The sequence below is a fragment of the Ixodes scapularis genome, unplaced genomic scaffold (genome assembly GCF_016920785.2).
Source record: "Ixodes scapularis isolate PalLabHiFi unplaced genomic scaffold, ASM1692078v2 PGA_scaffold2__306_contigs__length_199485367, whole genome shotgun sequence".
NCBI lineage: Eukaryota > Metazoa > Arthropoda > Arachnida > Ixodida > Ixodidae > Ixodes > Ixodes scapularis.
The window spans coordinates 144,800,511-144,824,591 of NW_024609857.1; the positions used below are offsets into that span (position 1 = coordinate 144,800,511).

The 24,081-nt window shown below is 44.7% G+C and overlaps 1 protein-coding gene and 1 non-coding gene across 2 annotated transcripts in view; both read right to left on the reverse strand.

The window, feature by feature from the left end:
* Window positions 1–11,695, reverse strand: part of LOC115326952 (snake venom 5'-nucleotidase-like) — a 71,980-nt gene extending 60,285 nt beyond the window's left edge. The window contains exons 1-4 of the mRNA XM_029987875.2: window positions 11,486–11,695; window positions 10,868–11,005; window positions 10,137–10,362; window positions 3,992–4,177 (exon numbers count right to left, since the gene is read on the reverse strand). Coding sequence (XP_029843735.2) covers window positions 3,992–4,177; window positions 10,137–10,362; window positions 10,868–11,005; window positions 11,486–11,695 — 760 coding nt within the window. The remainder of the gene's footprint in view (window positions 1–3,991; window positions 4,178–10,136; window positions 10,363–10,867; window positions 11,006–11,485) is intronic.
* On the reverse strand, window positions 9,698–9,779 carry Trnaa-agc. Its single transcript has one exon. It is a non-coding gene; the product is annotated as a tRNA-Ala (tRNA).
* Window positions 11,696–24,081: the final 12,386 nt, after the last annotated feature.

Here is a 24,081-nt window from a genome sequence, read left to right on the forward strand (position 1 = left end):
GAGACCCCTGGACCACATTATACGGTGTCCGAAGTCACCAGGCTCGATCCACGATAAACCGTATATCGACGCTTGCACGTAGCAATCAAAACGTTTCGTCAAACGTGTGTTTCTCACGTCGTTTTTTTCTTGTAAAATGTCAAAGCGTAGCCCCCTTTCTGTAAAAAATAGGGCCAAGAAACTTTCCAGGCTTAGCGGCGGGTGGCGGCGGGTATTGATAGATGACGCTACCTTATTTTTCGGGCTGGCTTTTAAAGAAATATCGAAAGTGCCCGCGTTGACCGTGGTTTATTAATATGAACATAATCTTTTTGTAATGTATTCTTGGCTTAAAAATAAATACAGACAACGGTAGCCAAATCTGAAGTAACAAGAATAAAAGAAAACGCGGTTGCATAACGACGGCGCTGACGGCGCTCTTCCTGCCAGCGGATTGTTTCTGCGTGTCGTCTGTTTTCTTTCGCTGGTTGGTTACATGTTCTGATGCTGCTCTCGATACTTTTTTTGTCACTGTTGGTGGGAAAACAGCCACGATGCGTCACCTGACCGTCCAAGAGAGTGCACAGGTAGTCCTTTGGTTTACAGAAGCCAGGAGCATGAGGCAAGTGAGCTCGAAGTTTCGAGCCACTTTTCGTAGGCGTTCACCCACCCGTCGGACTACCACGCGCTGAGTACTGATCCAACACGGAAAACAATGCGGAGACCAGGCTGCGAGTACTCGAAGAGAGGTCGCCACAGCAGAACAAACGTCACGCCGTGCTTGCGGCATTTGCATTCAACTTACGGCTGTCCGTGCGACAAGTCGCAAGACAACTTGATATCAGTAAAATTTCGTGTGGAGGGTGATCCCCAACAAATGTATCCGTTCAAGCCACTGGCCCTGTTCGAGCTGCAGCCAGATGACTATGAATGGCGAAAACAATTCTGCCTGGAAGAACTTGGGCGCATTTCTAAAAACGGGAACCACTTTCTGTTTCTGGTTCTCACGGGTGTAGCTATTTTCCATTTGGACAGACACGTACGTGAACAAGCAGAACACTCGCAGCTGGTCCGAGACAAACCCTCACTGGATCATTGAAGAGGCTGTCCAGTCACCAAAGGTCGTAGTATCGTGTGGACTTTGGGGGGGAAGGCGTTGTCGGTTCATTCTTCTCTGAGGACACAGTCATCGGCAACGCCTACCTTCGAACGCTCCATCAGGACGTCATGCCGGAGCTGGAAACTTCGTATATGCAAAGGGAGGTGTGCATCTTCCAGCAAGACGGAGGAACCCCGCACTACGCCACAGCAGTGAGGGGCTGGCTTGACAGGACATTGCCCGGCAACGGGATGGGTCGAGAGTCACAGTCAATTCCCTGGCCCCCACGGTCCCCTGACCTGACAATTTGTGATTCTTTTATTTGGAGTTTCGTAAAGCCCAGGTCTACACAAGTCGCGTGTGCTTGATGACGGATTTAAAAGAGCGGATTATATCCGCCTTTTAGTTCCGTGATAGCGTCCAGCACAGACAACATGCCGGAGGCAAACTTCAGGGATTAGGAGCGAAGACTGCACAAGTGCCTCCAAGTTCGAGGTGGACATGTTGACTGAAGAGCGCATATGTAACCATTTTGTACAGATGACCAGCGCCTTTGATAACCGCGAAAACCGCGGGCTTTTGTTGACCGGCTCTGGAGTTCGCTTCGGTAGCCTTCCGTGTCTCAAAAGTGCGGTCCAAGAAGCGCCCCAAAGTGACGCATTATGGATGTTTTCTCATCAGCCGTGACAAAAAAGTCTCGGAAGCAGCGTTGGAGGATGCAACCGACCAGCGAAAAAAAGCAGACGACACGTAGAAGAAATGCGTCGGCAGTAAGAGCGCCGTCAGCGCCGTCGTTATGCAACCCCGTTTTATTTTATGTTTGCTACTTCAAGTTTTGCTATCATTGTCTGCATTATTTAAGCCAAAGGTACATTACAAAAAGGTTATGTTCATATTAATAAACCACGGTCGGCGTGGGCACTTTCGATATTTCTTTATAAGTAAGCCGGAACTAAAAGTCAGCGCGATCTGTCAATACGGGCGCCAAACACACCATGCAACTCGACTCGGTCGTCTGCGTCGCCAAGCGTTGTCGAGCCTGGCAAGTTTCTTGACTCCATTTTTACAGAAAGAGAGCTACGTTCTATAATTTTACAAGAACAAACCGACGGGTGAAATACAGCTTTGACGAAAAGTTTTATACTGCTACGTGCTGGCGTCGGTTTTTACGGTCCATTTTAGATCGAGCCTGGTGACTTGGGACACCCTATATATAGGGTCCAGAATTAGCTAGGCTCAACACTAAAGGGTCCGTAAAAATCGATGCCTCCACGTAGTAGACTAAAATTTTCGTCAAAGGAGTATTTCAGAAGTCAGTTTTATTCTATAAAATCGGAAAGCGTAGCTCTCTTTCTGTAAAAAAATAAGGCAAAAAATTGTCAGGGTCAAAGGCGGACGGCGATGCAGACGACCGAGCCGAGTGCCGGGGTGTGTTTGGCGTTCGTATTGATAGATGGCGCCGGGAGCAGCGTCGGAAGGTGAAGCCGACCAACGAATGAAAGCAGACGACACGCAGATGAAATCCGCCAGCAGCAAGAGTGTCGTCGGTATGTAACCGCGTTTTAACGAAGTTTTTCCTTGAAGTTGTGCTCTCACTGTCCGTGCTTATTTTTAAATTAAAGGTACGTCAGATAAAATATTGTGTAAATTTTAATAAACTACGGTCATCGCGAGTAGTCTTGATAAAGAGGTAGTGTCATCTATCAATATTTACGCCAATAGCGCCCCGCCACTCGATTCGATCGTCGGCATCGCCGTCCGCCGTTGACCCTGGGAACTTTTTTAGCCATATTTTTACAGAGAGGGAGTTACGCTTTCTAATTTTAAAGAATAAAACCGACCTGTGAAGTACACCTGTGACGAAAAGTTTAGATTGCTACGTGCATGTGCCGACTTTTACGGCCCATTTTAGATCAAGCCTGGTTATTTCAGCCACCCTATAGACCTGGCTAAGCATTTATTTTTTTTTAATTCAAAACAACACAATGCAACATAATTCTGCGGAATTTGAATTACCGGTGTTTAAGGGTTCATGGAGGGATGCTTTGTGAGCAATCGAGGATGTTTCTTTTTTCTTTTTCAGTTGAGGAACAAAAAATGCTTAATTTTGACATTGCAATATTAAAAAAAAAAAAAAAAAAAAAAACAACTTCCGAGCAGAATGAAAAAAATCACTTACAATAGTTGAGCGCTTACTTTATTGTTAGAGGTAAACTACGAATGAAATACACTGAACAATATGACTCAGCTTAAAAACTGAATTCTACGATGTGTTAAAAAATCACCGAAAATGCATAAATATAAAAGACTAAGCAAAAGACAATTTTTTTTATTTGCAATCTTTTTCAGGCAATTTCCAGGCCAAACAGGCTTCAAGAATGTAGATTGAACTATAGAGATTTTACAATCATTACCGTTCATATCACCAGGCAATAAACCACAATTTATAGTATCATAGTGACAGAGGCAATCAACAAATAAATGGCACCATGACCACTGCGGAACCAAAATAACGATAAAATAGAATACCACGGGATGACTCATGGTAATTTTTAAAGCACTAACGAACACCAAAAAGTATATGCTATAAACAATGACTTGTAAGGATTTGTGCGAGCGCAACACATTTATAAATGTAAAAAAAAAACAAAAAAAAAACAGGCATCACCGAATTGTTCAACTGTAGCTCATTTAACTATCTCACTTAGTAAAATGTTTCAGTCACCTATTGTTTTAGAAAAAAAAATTAATATTGAAACATATTGGACCTCGATCGAAAGGCTCGGAAGCTGCGGGAATTGTTCGTTCTTGTACAGTGTTTGAACGGAGGTAGCAAATACGTGTTGGCGACGACGATGGGAGACCACGATTGATTTATGATATTTCCATCATGACATTCCGGGCCGGTCTTACCTGAATAAAGGAAGGTATTCGTGTGCCCTCCAACAACAATGTCGACTTGGGGCACGGATGCAGCGATCTCTAAATCTCTCTCGTAGCCACTGTGAGTGAGAGCCACGATGACAGTTATTCCCTGCTTTGTCAGGTTTATGGCCTCGTTTCTAATAGATCCAAGGTCATCGTAAAATACAACGTTTCCTGCAAAAAAAAAAAAAACTCAGGTGAGAAATTCGCCTGTCCGTCGTGTTGCTTTCATGCTAAGCGTCTGTTATCTGCAAACTGAGCTCCAAGGAACCATTGAGAGACTTCCATGCTTAGGCAATAAAGTTATGTTCTATCTGCCAAGTAATGTCCAATGTCGTACTTTCAGATACTAAGAACTTGTACCTATTGCAGCGCTTCAGTATCAGTCACCTAGCGCTGCCATAGAATCGTGCCAAAGCTCTAATACCTAAGACTGAGTTCTTCGCTCGCTCTGAAACCACTACGTATGGTCAGAACCTTTGGCGGTCAAAATATAATGCTGTGAAAGCAGATAAGTGTCAGGCTGCAGGAACGTACATCATACAGTAAAAGGCAAATTTTCATAATGTAATTGTACGTACTTCTTCACACCAGCATAATCTAATGGTAACGGCATATATGGAACTCCTCGTGTGTAGCTAATACCCGTGCCACACGGACAACTCGAGTGCCATTCACACCGAATGACATTTGAGCGGACGGCCAATCAGCGCGCGATACTCCGGGCGTGGCACATTCCACGCGTGACAGATTGCCAACTGATTCGCCGATCACACAAATGTGATTCGTTGTAAATGACATTCGAGTTGCCCGTGTGGCACGGGTATAAGTTGCCTTTGCGTGTGCCTGTCCCACGAATATAGACGCTTCCAGGCATCTCTGCATGGGCGCCGCCATAACCGACCTACAGTTTTTGTTTTCTCTTATTCCGTCCGCTCCGCTTTATCATTGCCACAAGAGGACAGGTTATTACCACCTTAGGTGCTACTGTGTCCTTCTCAGCATAGGCTTTAGTGGGGGCAAGTCAACGCTAGTTTTAGCGGATGGGCATCTCGGTAAGACAAGAGAAGGTCGGCAAGGGCGGCTTAGTCTAGCGATTGTTTAAAGTGTCTACAGTGCACCAATATATCATAGCGTCTTAGCATCGCACACTTACGATTCTTGTTTATCACTACATCAGTAATCCATTCCGGCATTTCGATATTAAATTTAAACGTTTACAATCCGCAATGTACGCGAAGTTATAGAGGCCTCAAAAATCTTCCCATATACGCTTTACATTGGAAGGGGTCCAAAACCGTGTCCGATTGTTTTGCAGCGAGGTGGCGCTGCCGGCGCATTAATCCACACGTTTTCGTCTGCAACTGGTCCGCCGCTGCTTGCGAGTTCCGACTCCTCTCGAGGTTCAGTATGGTTTTCGGTTGGCTTTTGCCCTTTCGCCAATAAAAAAAAATACAATTTGAGCATGATAAGCGGTAGGACCATTTTGGCATAGGCTTTGTGGTATTGCGAATTGCTGCCGCCTTAGCCGTACTGACAGCGTGAAACGTTTTAAACATCCCGAATTCGTCGGCGCCACTACAATCCGGTTACTACAACCAAAGCGAGTTTCTACCGTATGTGCAGCCTTATCAGGGGAATGCCACTGCTAACCGGCCATCCAGGACATCCTTGCACAGAGGAGTCGCAGGTGACTCCCTACTTTCAGGCTTCCTTTCCGAACGCGGGAGATATTCCGGGAAGGTCGGAAATACGCTTGCGTCGGCGTCGAGTTTCAGACTCTACTTACCCCGTGGCGTTAGGACGACTTCTCCCCGAATCGCTACAGATGTTTTATGTCTGCGAAGAAAATCATTAAAGCAGCCTAACTGATCAGAACAGCTCTTGCAAGTAGTTCAGTCGTACGTTTTGCGGTATCGCGGTACAATATCTGCGGCACACGATGGCCTTGCAGCTGATAACAAGGGCTGCCACCATGCTCGAGCCGGTAGTTTAGGTTTCTTCGTAGATCCCGGAAACAAAATATTGGATATCTACAAAACTGCACAAGGCCTCGAAAAAAAGGACACCTCGGAATTCAGGGACCTTCCTTTACTGCAGTGGTTCTCAAATGGGGGTCCGCGGAGGAATTTTAGGGGTCCGGGAAGCCCTGCCTCCTCAGTCAAGCCCGGCAAGGAAAGTTGTCTTTTTTTCAGATCGAGAAGGAATTTTTCCATTTCCGGGCGAGTTTTCTCGTGTGTATGTGAATAAGAAACGTCTACTTCCCACTAGCCCTTAGTCATATTCATTTATTAAGTCATTATTATATTTAACCTACACCTTTCCCCTTCCCTCACCACGAACGGGGTCCTCCATCATCTCCGCCGACTTACAAGGGGTCCACGAAACATGGATGGTTGAGAACCCCTGCTTTACTGAATCCGTCTGAAGCCTAAAAACGAGAAAATGTGCCGGAGTTACTCATTAAGGGTGAACGGAGTAAAGTCGCAAGCTGCAAATATGTATATACAAACTTTGCTGACTTTTGTGCTTAATATTGCGAAAAAGAGAAAGTTTCACTAAAATCAACGTTCAGATACTGAATATATTAGAAGAACGGGGGACAGAAAAGTACAACTCTTTCATAGCCTGATACGAACGCGTACGGTTCACAGACTTTTGACTGCTTACGACCAGAGAGGCTAATAACCGGCTTAAACCTCTCGTGACTTCTTACGACCAGCGCAGCGGCCGTAGACAGTCGCAAGAAACTTATATTGTTTTTTAGCCTTTCATGTCGCTAGTAAGGGAAGGTGACTGAATTACGAAATGTCATTTTTTTCGTGGCCTTGTGCTGTTTTGTAGATATCTTGTCTCAACGTCTTGTTTCAGGGATCTACGGAGAAACCTGAACTACCAGCATGGTAGAAACCCTTGTGATCAGCTGCCTGGCTATCGTGTGACGCATATATCATGCCGCGAAACCTCAAAACGGTCGACTGGCCTAGTCGCAAAAGCAGTTCCGATCAGTATAGGTTGTTTTAATGCTTTGCTTCATAGACACAACATATCTGTAGCAAATGATAATACACACTGATAAAGCTACCAGCCGAAAAGCGAGTTAGGCACGACGAACGCAGGCTCAGCGCAGGTTCAGAACTACAATCTTGGTGGTGTGCAACGCACTTTGCAAAAACGTCGTGGAAGCAAATCGTAGCCTCGCGCTGTGCATGAACGCACTAAACTATGGCCGCCAGTGCATGCTCCCTTCGGCACCACGACGCGCTTGGGCGAGTAAGGAGTCAATAACCTTCGCGCACAATCGCTGAGGAGACTTAGCCTTTTACGGTTGTTAGCAGTGGCAAGTGTGCGAACCAACCCTTAAAGCAAGTACGAAGGAAAGTGAAACACAAAAAGCAGAAAGCTGGCAGGTGCAGCTCTTTTATGAAAAGGATTGTGCTGGCGAAAGTAACGTAAATAACAGAAAAAAAAAAAAAAATAGACCGGTACAACGCACTCACAAAGTCAAGGGAGCGTGTTGGTGCAAAGCGTAAATAGAAAGAGCAAACGTAATGAAGAACCAATAGATGCGTCCCTATAATTTTTACACAGATGGGTTGCCTATTGAAAGGTCGAAGGCAAACAATCTCGTTTGTTCCTCATGCTTGCTGCTTTTGAAAGTAGTTTTCGAGTATTGACATTTTTGAAAGGGTAACCTTAAGTGCTGGAAATGAAAGAGTTCTTCTGCAAGCTATGCACGACTAGTGAACTGCTTTTATGTTTCAACATCACTGAAATGGCAGCCGTGCAGCAGAAGTGCAGACATCAACAATACATGTAAATAGTATTCCTGAATTGTTCACCACAACTGAAAAGCGAGAGATATCTGCTTGGTATGAAAACAGCCTAACATGGCTAATGTCGTGAACAAGAGCACAGTGTCAACACTCTATGCGAGCTTGTGTACAAGCCATGCTTCAGTATACTATAAGTAGGGTTCGGAGTTTTTGGTTTAAACCGATAGACACCGACAAATGTATGCGGAATCCATTTTCGAAAATTCGGTTTTAACCGAATTTTGTAGGCTCGGCGTTTTCGGTTTAAACCGATAAAAATCGATAAAAGTACGTCTATTTCGTTTTCTAGAATTCGGTTTTAACTGAGAAAGGTCAGTTTTTTATGGCCGCGTCGAGGTGGGTGGGGGAGGCAGAGAGAGAGGGGGCTTTGCGAGGTTCGACATTTTGTGACGTCTTCGTGATTGCTCTCTTCCAAGGTTCAACATGCAACAAAAGAGGTCGTGGATTGGCCTTCGCGGGACATCTGTGTCCTTTCTGTGATCGGGCTTAGTCTGTCAAGTTCCCGGTCCCCCCAAAAAAAGTTCGGATGTGGGCTAGTATAAGGTTTTTCGCTTCATGCACTTCAGAGAACATCGAGGAAAGCCGTTAATACCTTTCTTAACACGCTTTCTCAAACGTCCCTGTGATTAAAAACATAAATACGATGAATTTTTTTTTTTCATTCCGCTGGTCTTTGTACTGTCATCACCTCAGACGGTCACGCCGTCAGAATGGGAAGAAAAAAGAAGCGCGCTGAAGATTATGCCCGCGAATTCCGCGATTCTGAGGTGTGTCCTGACGGAAGTTGTAGCGAAGGTCCTGTATGTATATCTGTCGTTATCCTTTGAGTGATCGCAAATATCACAGCTACAAGGATCACCTGATCCGGTGTCCGATAGTTTCTCTTTTATATTTACCAAAAAAAAAAAAAAAAGAAACGGTAAACAGTTTTGGGAATAAATATACACCGAAAAAAAAAACGAAATTTGAATTTTTAAGTAAACACCGAAAAAAGTGCGCCGAATTTCGACAAAATAAAAACCGAAAACGCGGAACCCTAACTATAAGTATTCACAACTTTCACGGCCAATAGGGGGCGCACTGGTGCCTTTCAAAATGGCTGTCATCTGGATGATCGTCGTAGAACAGCAGTACGAGGCTGGGTCTGCGACGCGTAAGTAAATCTAGTTTTGCTATATACGAGCAGCATTAGAGCCTTAGTTAATTTTTTTCACGTCAGGGAGGTGTAGGCAAGCACCTTTATTCTGAAGCCCATCATCCAGGAGCTGAGGAGCGCGATTCTCACACCGCGGTACCACCATCGCTGCGAATTCGATCGGGATAGGACTCGTGCTGTTTACGTAGTTAAATTCAAAGAACTAAAAGTGGGTGAAGCATGGCACGTGTCATCTGCCCTGCCTACTCCAACGCCTGACAACGATGACCATCGCCAACGTAAAACAAATCAGGTGGCATGGTTGCTTGTTCTTGTTATAGGTTAAGAAGATTAACGGTGTTTTGAGTTGTGTTTAATATCTCCACCAAACAACTTTGTATGAAAGAAAAATGTAATGTTTTTTTAATTACCAAGATTGGGCATTGTAATCAGTGCTAGATGAGATCGTGACAACCCTTTTAAAGCCACTTTAAAAACTATTTGTTTGCTCTCGTCTGTTTTAGGAAGACATATTATCACTCCATGCAACAAAATATAATGTTCATCTCAATTTGAGGGGTGAAGCTCCTTAGGGTCTAGCCTTGTCCGTCCGGCGTCCGTGCTCACATCGATCTTGCTGGTGCTCGTGCTCATGAGCTCACGTGCTCACGTGCTTGTGTAGGGCAAAAAATTAAAAAAAAAATGATGAAAAAAAAATGTTTCCGCAGTCGACAGGATTCGAACCTGTGTAGGGAGACCCCAATGGATTGCTAGTCCATCGCCTTAACTACTCGGCCATGACTGCGGGACGAGTAGGGGGCTCTGAGATGTGGTAGTAACTCAAGAGCTGGGGATGTCATGGATGAAACGTTGCATGTAGCCGCTCAACGTCTATACAGGAGAGGGCGCTGCGGTCAAATGCGTATATAATCGCGTTAAACTTTGCATGCATTGGCTCAACGTTTATAGACGAGAGGGCGCTGCGGTCAAATGCGTATATAACCACGTTCTATACCACACATTATCTTTCTGACATGGATGAAAACGAACGAAAAGCTCGGCATGCTGCGGCTCAGCGTCTACGCAGACAAGCGCCACCAGACCTTCGCCCCAATCAACATCGTTCACTACGTGGAGATGCGGTCAATTTTTGTCTTCTCACCTGGTTTCGAGAGAGACCTCGTTTCTGGTGTGACGGCGCCTATGACGCCAACCTTTGTTCCATTGAGGACAAACACGTGAGATTTTGGAAGTTCAAGGTCTTTCAGGCTCGACGTACGCGTAAAGTCAGTGTTGCTACTCACAACCGGAACTTTCGCCTTTTTCATTTTTTTAAGGAATGGTGCAAGTCCTTCTGGTCCATTGTCAAACTCGTGGTTCCCAAGGCACTTTTAAGTAAAAAAACGTAAATTTTAAATTGGCATGATCGGGCGTGAGCATATCTTCAATTATATAGCAGCCTCATTTCTTTTGAAAATAACAAAATAAATACTATACACTTTTTACATACCAGAACTTAAAAAAGAAGAATTATAAGTCGTGCGTAACAGTATAGGGTGAGTTCTTACACCGCGTGTATGTTTATTAAACACTTCATATTGATTTTTCAGAAAGGTTCGGGAAGGGCCAGTAAAACAAACGGGTTTCTCGCAGTGCCTTGAGGACATCATCGATAGCTACCTAAGTACGAAAGAAGATCCGGAAATGATTAAGATCAGGAAGTCTAAATTTAAAACTGCTGTTAGCGTCGAGACAGTCCAGTCCGCAGGACCAAATGTTGTAGTGAGTAGTGAATATATTTTTTTTAGAAGTGAGTAGTGAAACGTAGAGCATTCCGACACCCGCGGGGTTTGGGTTTTCAGAAACATGGCCATTATTTGAGGTATAGCTCACCATCACGTCGTACTTCATGTTAGCCATGACAACCGAGACCACTTCATCTTTGAGCAAAGTGAACCACATTGTGCCCTGGTAAATGTCACCCGCGTTCATAAACAAGGTGTGGTTATTGCTGGCTTTGATTTCTTTCACCTTTAGTAAAAAAAAGAAAAGGAAAAAAAATTAATGACTGTTGTAGAGAGATTGCTACATTAAATACAGTGAAGTAAAATTAGAAATAAAATTTATGCTTGATTTGTGCACACTGCACACTCCTGGAGATTCAAATTATGAAAAGTAAACATAAAATGTGAGCAATGTACACCCATATTGCGAGTCCAATGGAGACCAGATAGGTTCTGCCTTTTGGGCTGATGGGGTTAGAAATTATTTTTTCCCATTCTCCCCTCTCCAAAGAATGGCCGGTAAAATTTCCAGCCACCACATTTAGGTAAACTAAAGGTAAAGCCTTATATCTCTAAATTTATCAACAAAAATAGTACAGAAAAAAGGTTTACCTGCCCTACAAACGTATTTATTTATTTGTTTCTGTTGTAAAAAGCTTCAAACGCTTCAACGAATATTGGAGGAAACTACACGGAGAGCAGTTTTCACCGTTTGGTTTGAACTTACCTTCGTGAGTAGTCTGGCCACCCCGCCAACACATTTTTTCTTCTTTTTGTCGGAGAGTTCGCATCTACCACCGTACTTGTTGCTTTCTTCGAAATGAGCGTGAATATCGTTGGTGTGCAACACAGTTAGCTTAAAGCCGTCGACCTCCTCCGAGTACGACATTCGTAATATTCCGAAAAAGACTGCGCACAGCAGCTGGAGTTTGGTCATCGTGTGCTTTCGCAGCCGCGATCAAGTAGATCAATCCTGCCAAACCGCGTCTCTCCTCGCAATAAAGAGTCGTTGCAAAAGAAGTGAGGAGAATTGTTCTCGGTATCGTGATCAGTTCATCGCACCTTCTATTTGCTTGCAGCGAAAGGGAATGCGAACAGATGGCATTAGGTTTGTGGCGAGTACATAAAAAATTCCGAGTTACGAATGCGAGAACATTCATAACTTATGAGTTATGAATGCGAAAGCATGAATGTCGTTCTTCCGGTCCTTTAGTTAGTCTGCGTTGTACTGGCGTGGACGGCCACGTTTCGCTGCTGCCGAGGTTGCCGAACGCGCTCTCTCGTAAAGAAATTGTTCTCCGTACGCTAAATTGTGTGGCCAAGCACTTATGAAGGAAGTTTTCAAAACATACCACAATAAAATAAACTGTACTCCACGATAACCAATTCTGCGGTAAGTGTAAGCAAAAGGTGTGTGCTGAATACATCTGGAACAAGCCGAAAAAAAAAATACTTTCAGCCTTTCCACTTTGGTGAAGAAGGAAGAGCAGCGGAGCTGTACACTTTAAAAAAAAGGGAGGAGAAATGGAAGAAAAATCGATGTTCCTCTCTGTCGCCAACGGGAGGGAGGAAATTGCACCCGTTCCTCCATTTCATGGATGGATGGATGAATACGGCTGAGCCCTTTGGATCGGGCGGTAGCTTACGCCACCTAGCCATTTTGTTTTACCATTTAAGCTTAGAATATTTAAATGTGAAATCTATATTCACTCCGCAGTGCAAAGAAAGTGAGGCTATGAAACCCCCTTGCCATCAGTGGATAAGAAAATACCTAGTTTTCTCTCGATTTCTGCCACCATTCACTTAATCTTTGCTTGGTAATCTCTACAGTCTTGAAATCCACTCTCCCTTCGCTGTCTCTAAAACCCAATGACTTTATTAAATCTATGTTGTCTTCGGTAGGCATAGGGTGAAGCCCTTTACAGTAGAGTATCAAGTGTTCAGCCGTCTCGTCCTCCTCTCCACAAGCAGTGCACACTGTATCAATTTCCTGGTACTTCACTCTGTATGTTCTGGTTCGCAGAACACCCGTTCTTGCCTCAAACAGCAATGAGCTTCCCCTAGAATTGTCATAAATGCTTTCTTTGGCAATAACTCTTTTGTTTAATCTATAGCTTTCCAGAGCCGTCTTTGTCTGCATTCCCTCTAGCCACCAATCTCTTTCTGTGGCCTTAACTTTCTTCTTAACTGAGACTTGCTCTTCCGTATCTTCGCTATAGCCCAAAAACTTTCCTCTTAATTTCCTAGTGCGCTGTCTCCACTTTGTGTCTACACTCCTCATGTATAAATAGCTGAAAACCTTTCGTGCCCATTGCTCCCCGTCCATTTGCCTCAACCTATCCTCAAATTCTACCTTGCTCACCGCTTCCCTGCTCTCAAATGATGCCCATCCCATGTCTCCTTGTACTCCCTGGTTTGGCGTTTTGCAATGTGCCCCCAAAGCCAGTCTACCTACTCCGCGCTGTTTTATTTCTAGTCTCGCATGCACTTCGGATTTCATGCATAGCACTGCGTTTCCAAAAGTCAAGCCAGGCACCATGACCCCTTTCCAAATCTCTCTCACCACCTCATACCTGTTGTAATTCCAAAGTGCTCTATTTTTCATTACAGCTGCATTTCTGTTGCCCTTACCTATTATATACTTTTCATGGTCTCTGAGATATTCTGCACCATCACATATCCATACTCCTAGATACTTGTATTTACTAGCTCTCTCAACTGTAATATTCTGTATCTTCAGCCTCTCAACTTCATCCTCGTTAAAAATCATGACTGCCGATTTTTCGCTACTGAATTCTAAACCTAATTCCTCTCCTTCCCTACCACAGATGCTCATTAATTCCTGCAACTCTGTCCTGTTGTTAGCCATTAGTACAATATCATCCGCATACATCAATCCCGGTAAGGATTGCTGAATTTTTTGGCCTAGCTTACTGTAAGAAAGGTTGAACCCAAGCCCACTCTTCTCTAGTCTATCCTCCAATCCTCTCCGATCACCGATTTAGATGCAACGCCACCTGGTGGCGCCTGAGAAAGGGACAAAAATTCCTCCCCCATTTTTGCGGCGGCAGCGGCGGTCGAACCGCCGCTGCCGCCGCGAACATGTTCAGTGGCGGTGACGGCAACTTGAGGCTTTGGTTACCGTCATTTAGAGCAATCAAACTACTGCCCATGCGCGGTGCTAGGAGAGAAAAAGCGGAGCTGCGGGGGCCAGCAAAGGTACACTAGTTTAACAAAAAAAAAAAAAAAAGCGTGGCGCGTAGCGCGGTGTGTGTCTCGCGAGAATCACGCCGTATGTGCCCGCTTCGAGATCGCGCTTGTTCATGGTGGATGAAACTTTGCAGCTGTGATAAGTACAGGTGACGACTTATCACTGGCATGGCAAGTACGACCACTTTCGTCGTGTTACTTGCTGCATGACAAGTAGACATAGTAACCCTGGAGCGAGGAAAAAAAAAAAAAAAGGACGGGCAGACGAAATTATGTTTATCTATCCTTAACCAGATCGCCTGCCTATTTGCTTTAAACATTAATAACAAGTAGGGCGCACAGAAAATAAATCGTCGTGATCTTGTTTTTTTTTTTTTGCCTGATCACGTAGTTCCTAAGATTCAAGTCGACCCGTCTCTGCGTTCCTAGCCCCGTCACCTCCGCGAGAAACATATATTCTTGAAATAAAGCGTACGTACCATACCGCGAAAGGTAATCCGGGCGGCGTTTATTTCAGTTCTGTGTAAAACAGAACAGCATATTCAGTCGATAAGAACGAGCACTCCGTTGCGGCAAGCGACTGCGTTCGACACACGTCGTAGTCCGTCAACATTGGGACCATGACCGGCTTGCAGGAACACGCGTTATTATTATTTTTTTCTAAATACCATAGCCCCGCACAAGAAATGCCACTGAAATGACGATGCGGCGAAGGAACGAAGCAACGGATCCGGGAACAAGGTCAACTATTCATTCGGGAAGAGTCCACTTGGAAGACATTCCATTCTGGTTGCGGGGCGAAGTAGGGGAGGGAGGCCGGATCCGCGGTCTTAAAGGAACGGATGATTCACCACAGCGGACGGTTCACCGCCGCTTTTTTAGTTTGTGCGGCATCTCCTGCTACTGTGTGCTACATAAAAAAACAACGCACTCGCAAAAACAACAAAAAAAAATTGTTACTTTTTGTTTTTTTTGTTTATGCGGCTGACTTAGTATATTATCGCGCGGTTCCTCTCGTGTCGCAAAACGAGCGCGGCTGTAGTACACGACCAAGCAAACTTGGCGTCAGCAACGTGGATCTCAAGTCTACTCGTCGCAAACGTACTGGACGCACTTTTAAAAGAAGCAAGGATGAACATAAACTTACTCGATAATAAATTTACGTTCTATTTAGATAGCGACATGAGTAGAAGATTACTGACAATTGCTGTACAAACTTTTATTTTTGCTTTATTGTTTGCTCTCGTAACGCTATATTCTGCACCGGGATGCAAACGTTCTCTAAAACATAAAAACGCGACTCCGCTACGGTATATATAGCGGAGGCCATAACCAAAACGGATTGGTTCTAGAGTTGCGGAAGTGACTGAACGATCTACTAAAACTCTCAACGCGGGTCTTTTTAACTTTCTGACTTGGGCAACGTGATGTTTTCAAGCGGTTGCATTATATCACCAAAGGCAGTTTCGTTTTAGTTGTCTGCTGCGATGCCGAAGTCATGGTTCCTGGGCTCTTATCGCTCCCGGCACTTACTTCTTATAGAAAAAACGCCTCCAAGTAAGAAAATTAAAACAATATTAAATTTCTCTAATACGGGTGACCAAGCATGACCCAAGATATGTTCTCTGCTGTTGCAACGAGTCTTGTTAAAACCAGTATTATTGCTTGTTTGATAATTTAATTGAAATACTTGTGCAAACAATTAAAATTAATTATTTCCCTACCAAAACTGAAAATAGATTACACTGGCACTGAACACTCCAATCAAGCAATAGCTTGGTTGCGAATTTCAGCACAGTGTGCTGCACTTCAGCACTGCATTGCCAACATGATTCTTTGAACTTACTAAAAATATAATTATTAAATTTTATGAATTAGCCTAATGATCTACACTTCCTTTGATCAGGGTGTTGAATTAAGAGATGGGGGCTATTTCAAGAGTCAATATGGTCTCATAGCATTTTGTTAGTGGGGGACTTCAACTTACCAGGAATAAATTGGAATAAACTTTCAGCCGGAACAGCGGAAGTGGCTAGTTGTGACCAACTACTGGAACTTGCTTTCTGTTATAACTTGACGCAAGTCGTCACTGGGGAGACACGAGTGTCTTCCACGACCTCGTCCCTACTCGACCTAATCTTTGTTTCCGCCAACCTAAACGCTGCTCTTCCAAACTGCGAAATTTATGAGGGAATATCAGATCACAAAATGATAGTCATGACATTAAACGCAAATCTCGGCACACTCGACTGTCCATCGCGTAAAACATTCCTTAATTTTGAAGCCGCCGACGATGTTAGTATTTTAGACTACCTTGAAAAGTCATTAGACGATTTTCAGTTGCTCAACCAGACATCTGTCGGTACAGAAGTTTTGTGGAACTATTTTGTTGAAGTCGTTCAGCACTGCATTAATCAGTTTGTGCCTACTCATACAAAACGACCAGGAAAAAAAGTCCTTGGATCACTAGAGATATCATTCAAAGAAAGAGAAGAATAAAGCGTTATCGGAAAACCCTTAAAAGTAATCCAAATATCGATAAAAGGGTGCAACTTCACGCCATGAGTTATGATTTGAAAATACTTGTGAAAGACTCGAAGAGCAAATTTTACAACGTCACACTGAAAAAGTTCCTTACTCATGACCCTGCGAAATTTTGGCGTTATATTAATCCGCGTGCCGAATTGGGAAGTGACTCCGTCAACACTCAAGAACGCGTTGAAGATTTTAATTCCTTCTTTTCTTCTGTTTTTACGCGAGATAACGAAATTTTGCCGGGATTTAAAGATTTCTCTGAGTATCCTTCAATTGGAGATATTGAAATACACGAAGAAGGAGTTTTAAATTTATTACTTAATATAGACCTGAAGAAAAGTTCCGGTCCCGACGGAATTCCGAATGCGCTCTTAAAAAGGTACGGTGAATGGGTTGCTAAGTATCTTAGTTTAATTTATCGATCATCCTTAAATGAAGGTCACGTGCCTAAAGCCTGGAAGTCTGCCAGAATTATACCTATTCATAAAGGCGGTTCGGAGAGTTGTGTAGAACATTTCCGCCCCATATCTCTTATTAGTACATGCTCCAAACTCCTCGAACACATCGTTTCTAAACATATGTTGACTTTTCTAAATGACCATAATATACTGTATGAATATCAACACGGTTTCCGCAAAGGTCTGTCTACGACCACACAACTTGTTGAAACCGTGCATGATCTCGCTCAATCTATTAACAACCGAAGTCAAACTGATGTAATATTCTTGGACTTCGCAAAAGCATTCGACAAAGTGTCTCATCCTAAATTGTTGCTTAAAATTGATACCATATTTAAGAACCCCATAATTACAAATTGGTTTTCTTCCTATCTTTCTTCGAGAGTTCAGTTTCTCGAGTCCGGAAAATATAAGTCTAGCTTTGCACCTGTCCTTTCGGGAGTTCCACAGGGTAGTGTACTGGGACCACTATTATTTTTAATATTTATAGATGACCTCCGCTTTGGGATTTCTGTTCCAATGAAGTTGTTTGCGGACGACTGTGTATTGTATAATAACATTGAAACCCAACAAGATCAAATCGAACTAAGCAATAACCTCAGCAAAATTAAACAATGGTGCGATGAGTGGCAGATGGAGTTAAATCCCTCGAAAACAGTATTGATGACAGTTACACGAAAAAAGAAATTTTTAAGTTATGATTATTTTTTAGATGGCACTAAACTCCTCCGTGTGGATGAACACAAATACTTAGGATTAGCATTCACGAGTGACTTACGATGGAACACTCACATTGAAAAAGTCTCATCAAAAGCTATCAAGGCACTCTGGTACCTTAGAAGAAACATAGCTAGCGCCACACCAGAAATAAAAAATATAGCGTATAAAACATTGGTGAGACCAGTTCTCGAATATGCAAAAATTGTTTGGGACCCATATACAAAGATCAATATTACTAGACTCGAAAGGGTTCAGCGGCTTGCAGCTAGATTCATCTTTAGTAAATATAGCCGCACAGATTCTCCCACTGAACTATGCTGCCGTGCCGAGCTCCCAGCTCTAGAATTAAGAACAAAGTGTGAGCGTATGAAGTTTTTGTTCTTAATTTTTCATGATTTAATTTGCATAAAAAAATCTAACTACATGGACATACGCTTGGGTGAATCCACAAGGCACCGTCATGCTATGTACATAAGAGAGCCGTCTGTTAGAAACGATTGCTTCAAGTATAGTTTCTTTGCTAGAGCAATTACGGAGTGGAATGCTCTGCCAAGTGGCACTGTCGCCCTAACCTCAAGTAATGAGTTTGTTAAAAACGTCGAGAGCTTAGTACTTTGTCACGCGTCGTAAATGTTGATTAATCACGATGCCTATCTAGTGTTCTACTCTTACCCTCAGAGTCCATTTCCATCATTTTTTTTTCACTTGTTGTGTTGGCGTTAATCTGTATAAGTACTTGAGCACTTCGAATGCTGTATCATTGCCTGTCTAGTCAGCAAGTCATATAATAACAGCATTTTTTTTTCTCTCTTCGTGCTTTTTGTCGCAGCAGTAATTAGTATTCTCTGCCGCCGTTCTCTCTTTTTTTTTTCTTATTGTGCATTGTTGTTTGCATGTATGTGATTTACTGCATTGTATTACCCACTCCTGTAAAAGCCCTGTCTAGGCTTACTGATTACCAGCTGAACGTTAGGAAAAGCGACGAAGAGAGAAAGAAACACACTGCTGGAAGCTGAAAGAAACACACACAGTGTGTTTCTTTCTCTCTTCGTCGCTTTTCCTAACGTTCAGCTGGTAATCAGTAAGCATGGATAACCAACCGGCTCAGCTACAGGCCATCACTACTTACCCTGTCTAGGGCTGACAGTATCAATAAATAAATAATAAATAAAATTCAAATAATGTATCAAGTACAAGTAATATCTTTCCGTCTCGCCGTGTTTATGCGACAAATGATGACAGTCATCGGCAAAGCTGGATTCAAAAATAAGACTGCCATATATAGAGAGTGCGAACTTTTGGTACGTGGAGAGAGGCGGGGGTTCGGTGTCGCTGCGTTGTTGCGGTTGTGGGGTGTTCTGCTTGTGTTTTGTGTATTTTGTGTGTTCATTGATGTATGTGTATGTACCATGTAGCGTTCAAAAGTCGGGGGTAATTATAAAACGAATTGGCGCTTCACCAATATTTTTTTCCTCTGTTCTGAGCGCCATGTGGTGGAAGCTATAAGAATTAGGCGAGGGGAGAAAGTTTCCTCTATTGGGCGAAAATAGGTGGCAATTTTCCTCCCTTAGGGGAGGAACGCTTTCTTCACGAGCAAAAATAGGTGGCATATTTCCTCCCTTTGTAGGGAAGCAACCTTCCCTCCTTAGGCAAAAATAGGTGGCGACTTTCCTCCCTTTTTAGAGGAGAAACGTTTCCTCCCTAGATAAAAATAGATGGCAATTTTCCTCTCTTCTTGGGGGGCAAAATTCCTCCTCGTTTGGGGGGAGCAACGTTCCTCCCTTCCTAAAGAAACATAGGGGACACGGGTGTCCCTCCTCTACGGGTGGAAATACTACTCCTTTTTTTAGAGTGTAGCTTGTGTTCTCGACGATGGCGTTCCAGGCGAGCGATATTCTCTTCTTTCGCAAGGGAATCTGAAGCGCTCGACGCAGTGGAACGTTAGGCGATAGCGGCCTGGCGGCGGTTGAGCAACCATTCGCGATGCTGTGCACATCGCCGCTCGTTCCGTTTCCGCTCTTCTTCCTCCGAAGAAATGTTGCCGCCATCTATGAGCGACGGTAGCAACCAGTTGTCTGGTTGCCGAGGCTGGGAAGGTTGCGGCGATCTATGAGGACGGCGGCATGCAGACAACCAGCAAACACACCACTCTGGACAGCTACCGCCATCTATTAGCGACGGCAGGCCATGGACGTAAATAGATGGTAAGGGCTCGAGGGACCTGTTATGTTCTCCGGTGTGTTTTGAATATGCCACAACCACTGATCTCTATTGTAGTAGGCTGGATCGCGGATCGCGGCCTCGGCAGCTGGGGCCGAGTGTCGCCACCGGCGGCCGTTGATTGACACCAGCCAATGCATGGGACTCTATGGGAAGAACGAGAAAAAGTGACGTTTTCCCCTGTTTCTAAGCTGCTGTCGGCACTGAAACTTTTTAAATGCTTTCCGATAAGCCCGTCAAATAGCTTGCGTACAAACATTAAAACTGACAGCCCTCGCAGTTCTTATAAATAAATATTTTGTGGTCGAGAGTGACTCCGCTGTAGTGCAGCTCAATGAGGCGAGAGTTACCTAGAGTTACCGCGGAGTCGGTGGCGGTTTCGTTGAGCTGGGTTTAGCAGACGACAGACTCGAAGGCTTTGCTGCGCAGAATTCGCTCACTCCCGGAAAGCCGCTGTCGAGATGGAACTTCTTTGTCATTCATCAACTTCTGGGCTTCCCTAAGGACGGTCTTATTGACGGCAAGTCCCTTTGTTTACTTCACTACGAGAGCAAGCATGCCAGCTCAGCCATAGGTGCTCCGGTACGTTTGATTTTTTCCTTCGGCGACCGGACGTTTGACAAATACCGATTCGATCTCCAAACACTCGACATAAGGATCGCACCGCACCATAAAATACTCGCCTCTCAGCACAGCGTACGTGCTTCAATATTCTTCCTTTTGTGCGTTCCTCCCATAGACTTGCGTGTATTGCCTGGTGTCAAGCAATGGCTGCCGGTGGCGACACCGACGGGGTCCCGATCCGCGATCCAGCCTACTAAAATAGAGATCAGTGGCCACAACTCTAAGAACAGACGTTTTCGGATATGTGGCTCCGTGTCTATCACGTGCGCATTCCCGAAATCGATCCGATGATCAAGTACCTCGAAATGTTCCGCGACGGCGCTACGCTCGCGATCGAAATTGCGCACATCGTTCTGGTGCTGGCGCATGCGTTCGGAAAAATATTTAGTTTCACCGATGTAGGTGGCGGGGCACTCTGCACACCGTATCTTATAGACCACGCCTTATCTTTTCTCTTTTGGGAAGCTATCCTTCGGCCTTGGCATCAGCCGTCCTAATGCTGACACTTGCTTGTGCGCCACTTGGATCCCTTCGTTTCGGTGTCTCGTTCGTCTCTTTTACATAGGGGACGCTGATGCGCGCGATGGGGCGGGGCTGTGTGTCAGCTGGCGATCCATGGTTATTGCACGTGCAATACTGTCGACGGTCGACGCGTTGAGCACATCTCCTTGTGTAACCGTTTCTTCGGAGGTCAGGAAGATTGGTCTGTTTCTCCTTTCTTCTTTTCTTTTTCGGCGAGCAGATCAAATATTTTACTAGGGTGAATACATTCCACTCCGCTCATTTGCATTAGACATAACACCCTACAGGGCCGAATCCAGCCCTGATGGAGGGGAGGTCCGCGTCCGTCCACGCGCATGTGAACGTGGATGTTCATGGCGGCCGCGGCGGTGTCGTCTCCCATTCCACCTAAAACCGCTTCATGTTTCAAAAGTAGCGCAAGGTGCGTCGATGCACGAGGCACGCGCAAAGTGCAACCCTTGGGAAGATCATGGCGGCACAGCGCACTGAACTAGATTTCAGAAGCCATGTTCTCCCTAGAAGTGGTGCGCGGCACGTGTCTCGAGCATTTCCACAACAACGAATTTGGTATGTAGACGTGGTAACGGTTTGGTCCGTGTGTTTCATTCGCGGCTGCAAGAACCGCAGAGGGGTGGGAAAAGACCTTTCCTTCTTTCGCTTTCCTCGAGACCCAGAGGTTTAAGTATGCAGCCTCTATTACCTCCTGTCTTTCATACTGACCTAATTTTGATCAAGAGTATAATTGAGTATTTCATTCTTGCTGCTAGGAATGGGCAGTTCGCGGCAGGTTTGGACATACTGAGGCCGCTTTCGGAACACAACGACCGGAGACTGGATAAAAAGCGCGTATGTTCCGATCACTTTCAAGAGACCGCGTACTGCAACCCAAAACATGAGAAGTCAGGGTAAGTACATATATACAGTTATTATCGATACTCTAGCCCTTCAACCTTAATATTCGAGTTGTGAGTTTAAATAAAGTTAATGTCGTGGACTGGGGATTTTAAGATTCTCAAAACTCGACGTGCTCGCGCTCACGAACTCGTTCAAGCAGGCTCCGTATCGTTTAGTCGACACCACCTTAAAGGGGTTATGACACGAAAATTAAACGGATAGATTATTCTTGAAATGGAATGCTCATAGGCTACTTAGTATGTACACCAAGTGACGCAATTTTTAGAGCTCTGATAATTGCAAAATTCAATTTACGAATTTTTATAATTTTCATCTGGCGGCCAGGCAACACTGCTCAAGTTAGTCACACCATGGTGTCCATAAACCACGTGACCATGACCCCTCTTTCATTCTAGGCGCCCCCATGATCGCCCAAGCTCTTCTCGTCGCGGTACGAACAAAACCGCTCAAACAGCTCGGTAAACTGAAAACTATTCTCGCTCTCGCCCCCCGGCCAGTTGGCCTTCCAGCCTGCATGCGCCAGCGAGACATTCCCGGACGACGGTGACCCCGGCGAACTCGTCGTCGCTGGAGCTCGTCGCCAGCGGGTCGCAGTCAAAATGAACAGCTTCCAACGTCCCTTGATAGCAATCACTCTCATCGCTGCTGCGATCAATGTCGAACACTTCGACAAGGCGATCGATGTTGTAGACGTAATCGTCAGAGACCGGATGCTGGAAACGTGGAAGGTAAACGAGGAAGCTGAGGCTCGATACGCCAAGAGAGCCAAGACTGTGAGTGCGTGCAAGGAGACACCGCGCTGGAGGCTGGCTACGTCATCAGCCTCCAGGTCCGCCCGGATCTGCCCCTCCGAGGGGCCCGCATATAAATCGATTTATCCACGAAATTATCGCGCCTTTTTCAAAACAATTTTAGCAGGATTATGGGAACATACAATGGGTCCTAGCAGTATAGTTATGTAATATTTTATTTTTGGCGTGTCATAACCCCTTTAAAGGGACACTGACACCCCCCAAATTTTTTTTTTAATTTTTTGCCAGGCGCTTCATTATGGTGTCGGAGGACTACCCAATCAATATTTTGCAACAGAGTAGCGTATTTTTTTAATAAAGCCAAAAGACGCAACTGCTCGAAACCGAAACCGAAACCCGACGGAGGTCGGAGAAGTGGAGAGAAGAGAGTGTGTGGCGGAAGTCACGTGGCTACACCCGACCGTGTTTTTTTTTTTTTTCTCCTTCCCGGTAGCAGACGACATGGGGCGTATGGGAACTGTTCGCCGTGGGATTCATTTGCAGTTATGTATGTTCCGCTCGTTGTTCTGTACTCCAAGATGAGTTGTTTTGTACATTGAGGAGTTGGAGATGAGTAGTGAGTGCCCGTGGTGGATTTTGATCGGCTCCGAAAAGAATACACCCAAGATGTTGCGTGAAGAGCTGGCTCACATGTCCCGCGTCCGAAACAGAAGTGGCATTGTGCGACAGAGTTTCCGAAAGATCAACGGGATCGTGACCAATTGCTGGCTGCAATTCCTGTAGACCATTTACGGGCACCTCGGAAAGCGGACGCTACCTGATTTATATGCTCCTTGCATTTTGTGGAAAGTGATTACATTGAGTTCGCAGGTGTCAAAAAGGAAATCTCATACCATTTAATTCAGCGACGTGTCGTCCACAACATTTGTTTCTTATATTTTTTATTGTTTCTTCAGTAATAATAGTAAAAAAAAATGTAAACATCAGAAAATATTTGAAAAAAAAAAAAAAAAAGTTTGACGGGGGATCGAACCCGGTCCTACCGCGTGTGATGGGGACGTCTTCCCCACTGCGCTACTGGGGCACATCGAAACAGGCGTATCTCTTTCCTTAGTAATAATTCAGCCAATAAACTGTAAGTTGGAAAGTTTGTTGCCGATTTTCCTCTAGCAAAAGCACTCCCGGGTCGAAGTCAGGATGCACCACGCATTGGCGACATTCTCACCTAGTAAAGAAATCGTACGCGTGCATATTCAACTCGAAGTAGACAGGTCGCGCTTGACGTTTGCGCGAGCGATGTCTTCAGCCACAAGAAGGGAGCGACGGCTCGGCGACGTCTTCGTGCAAATCGGCTTGGTGGTCGGGCG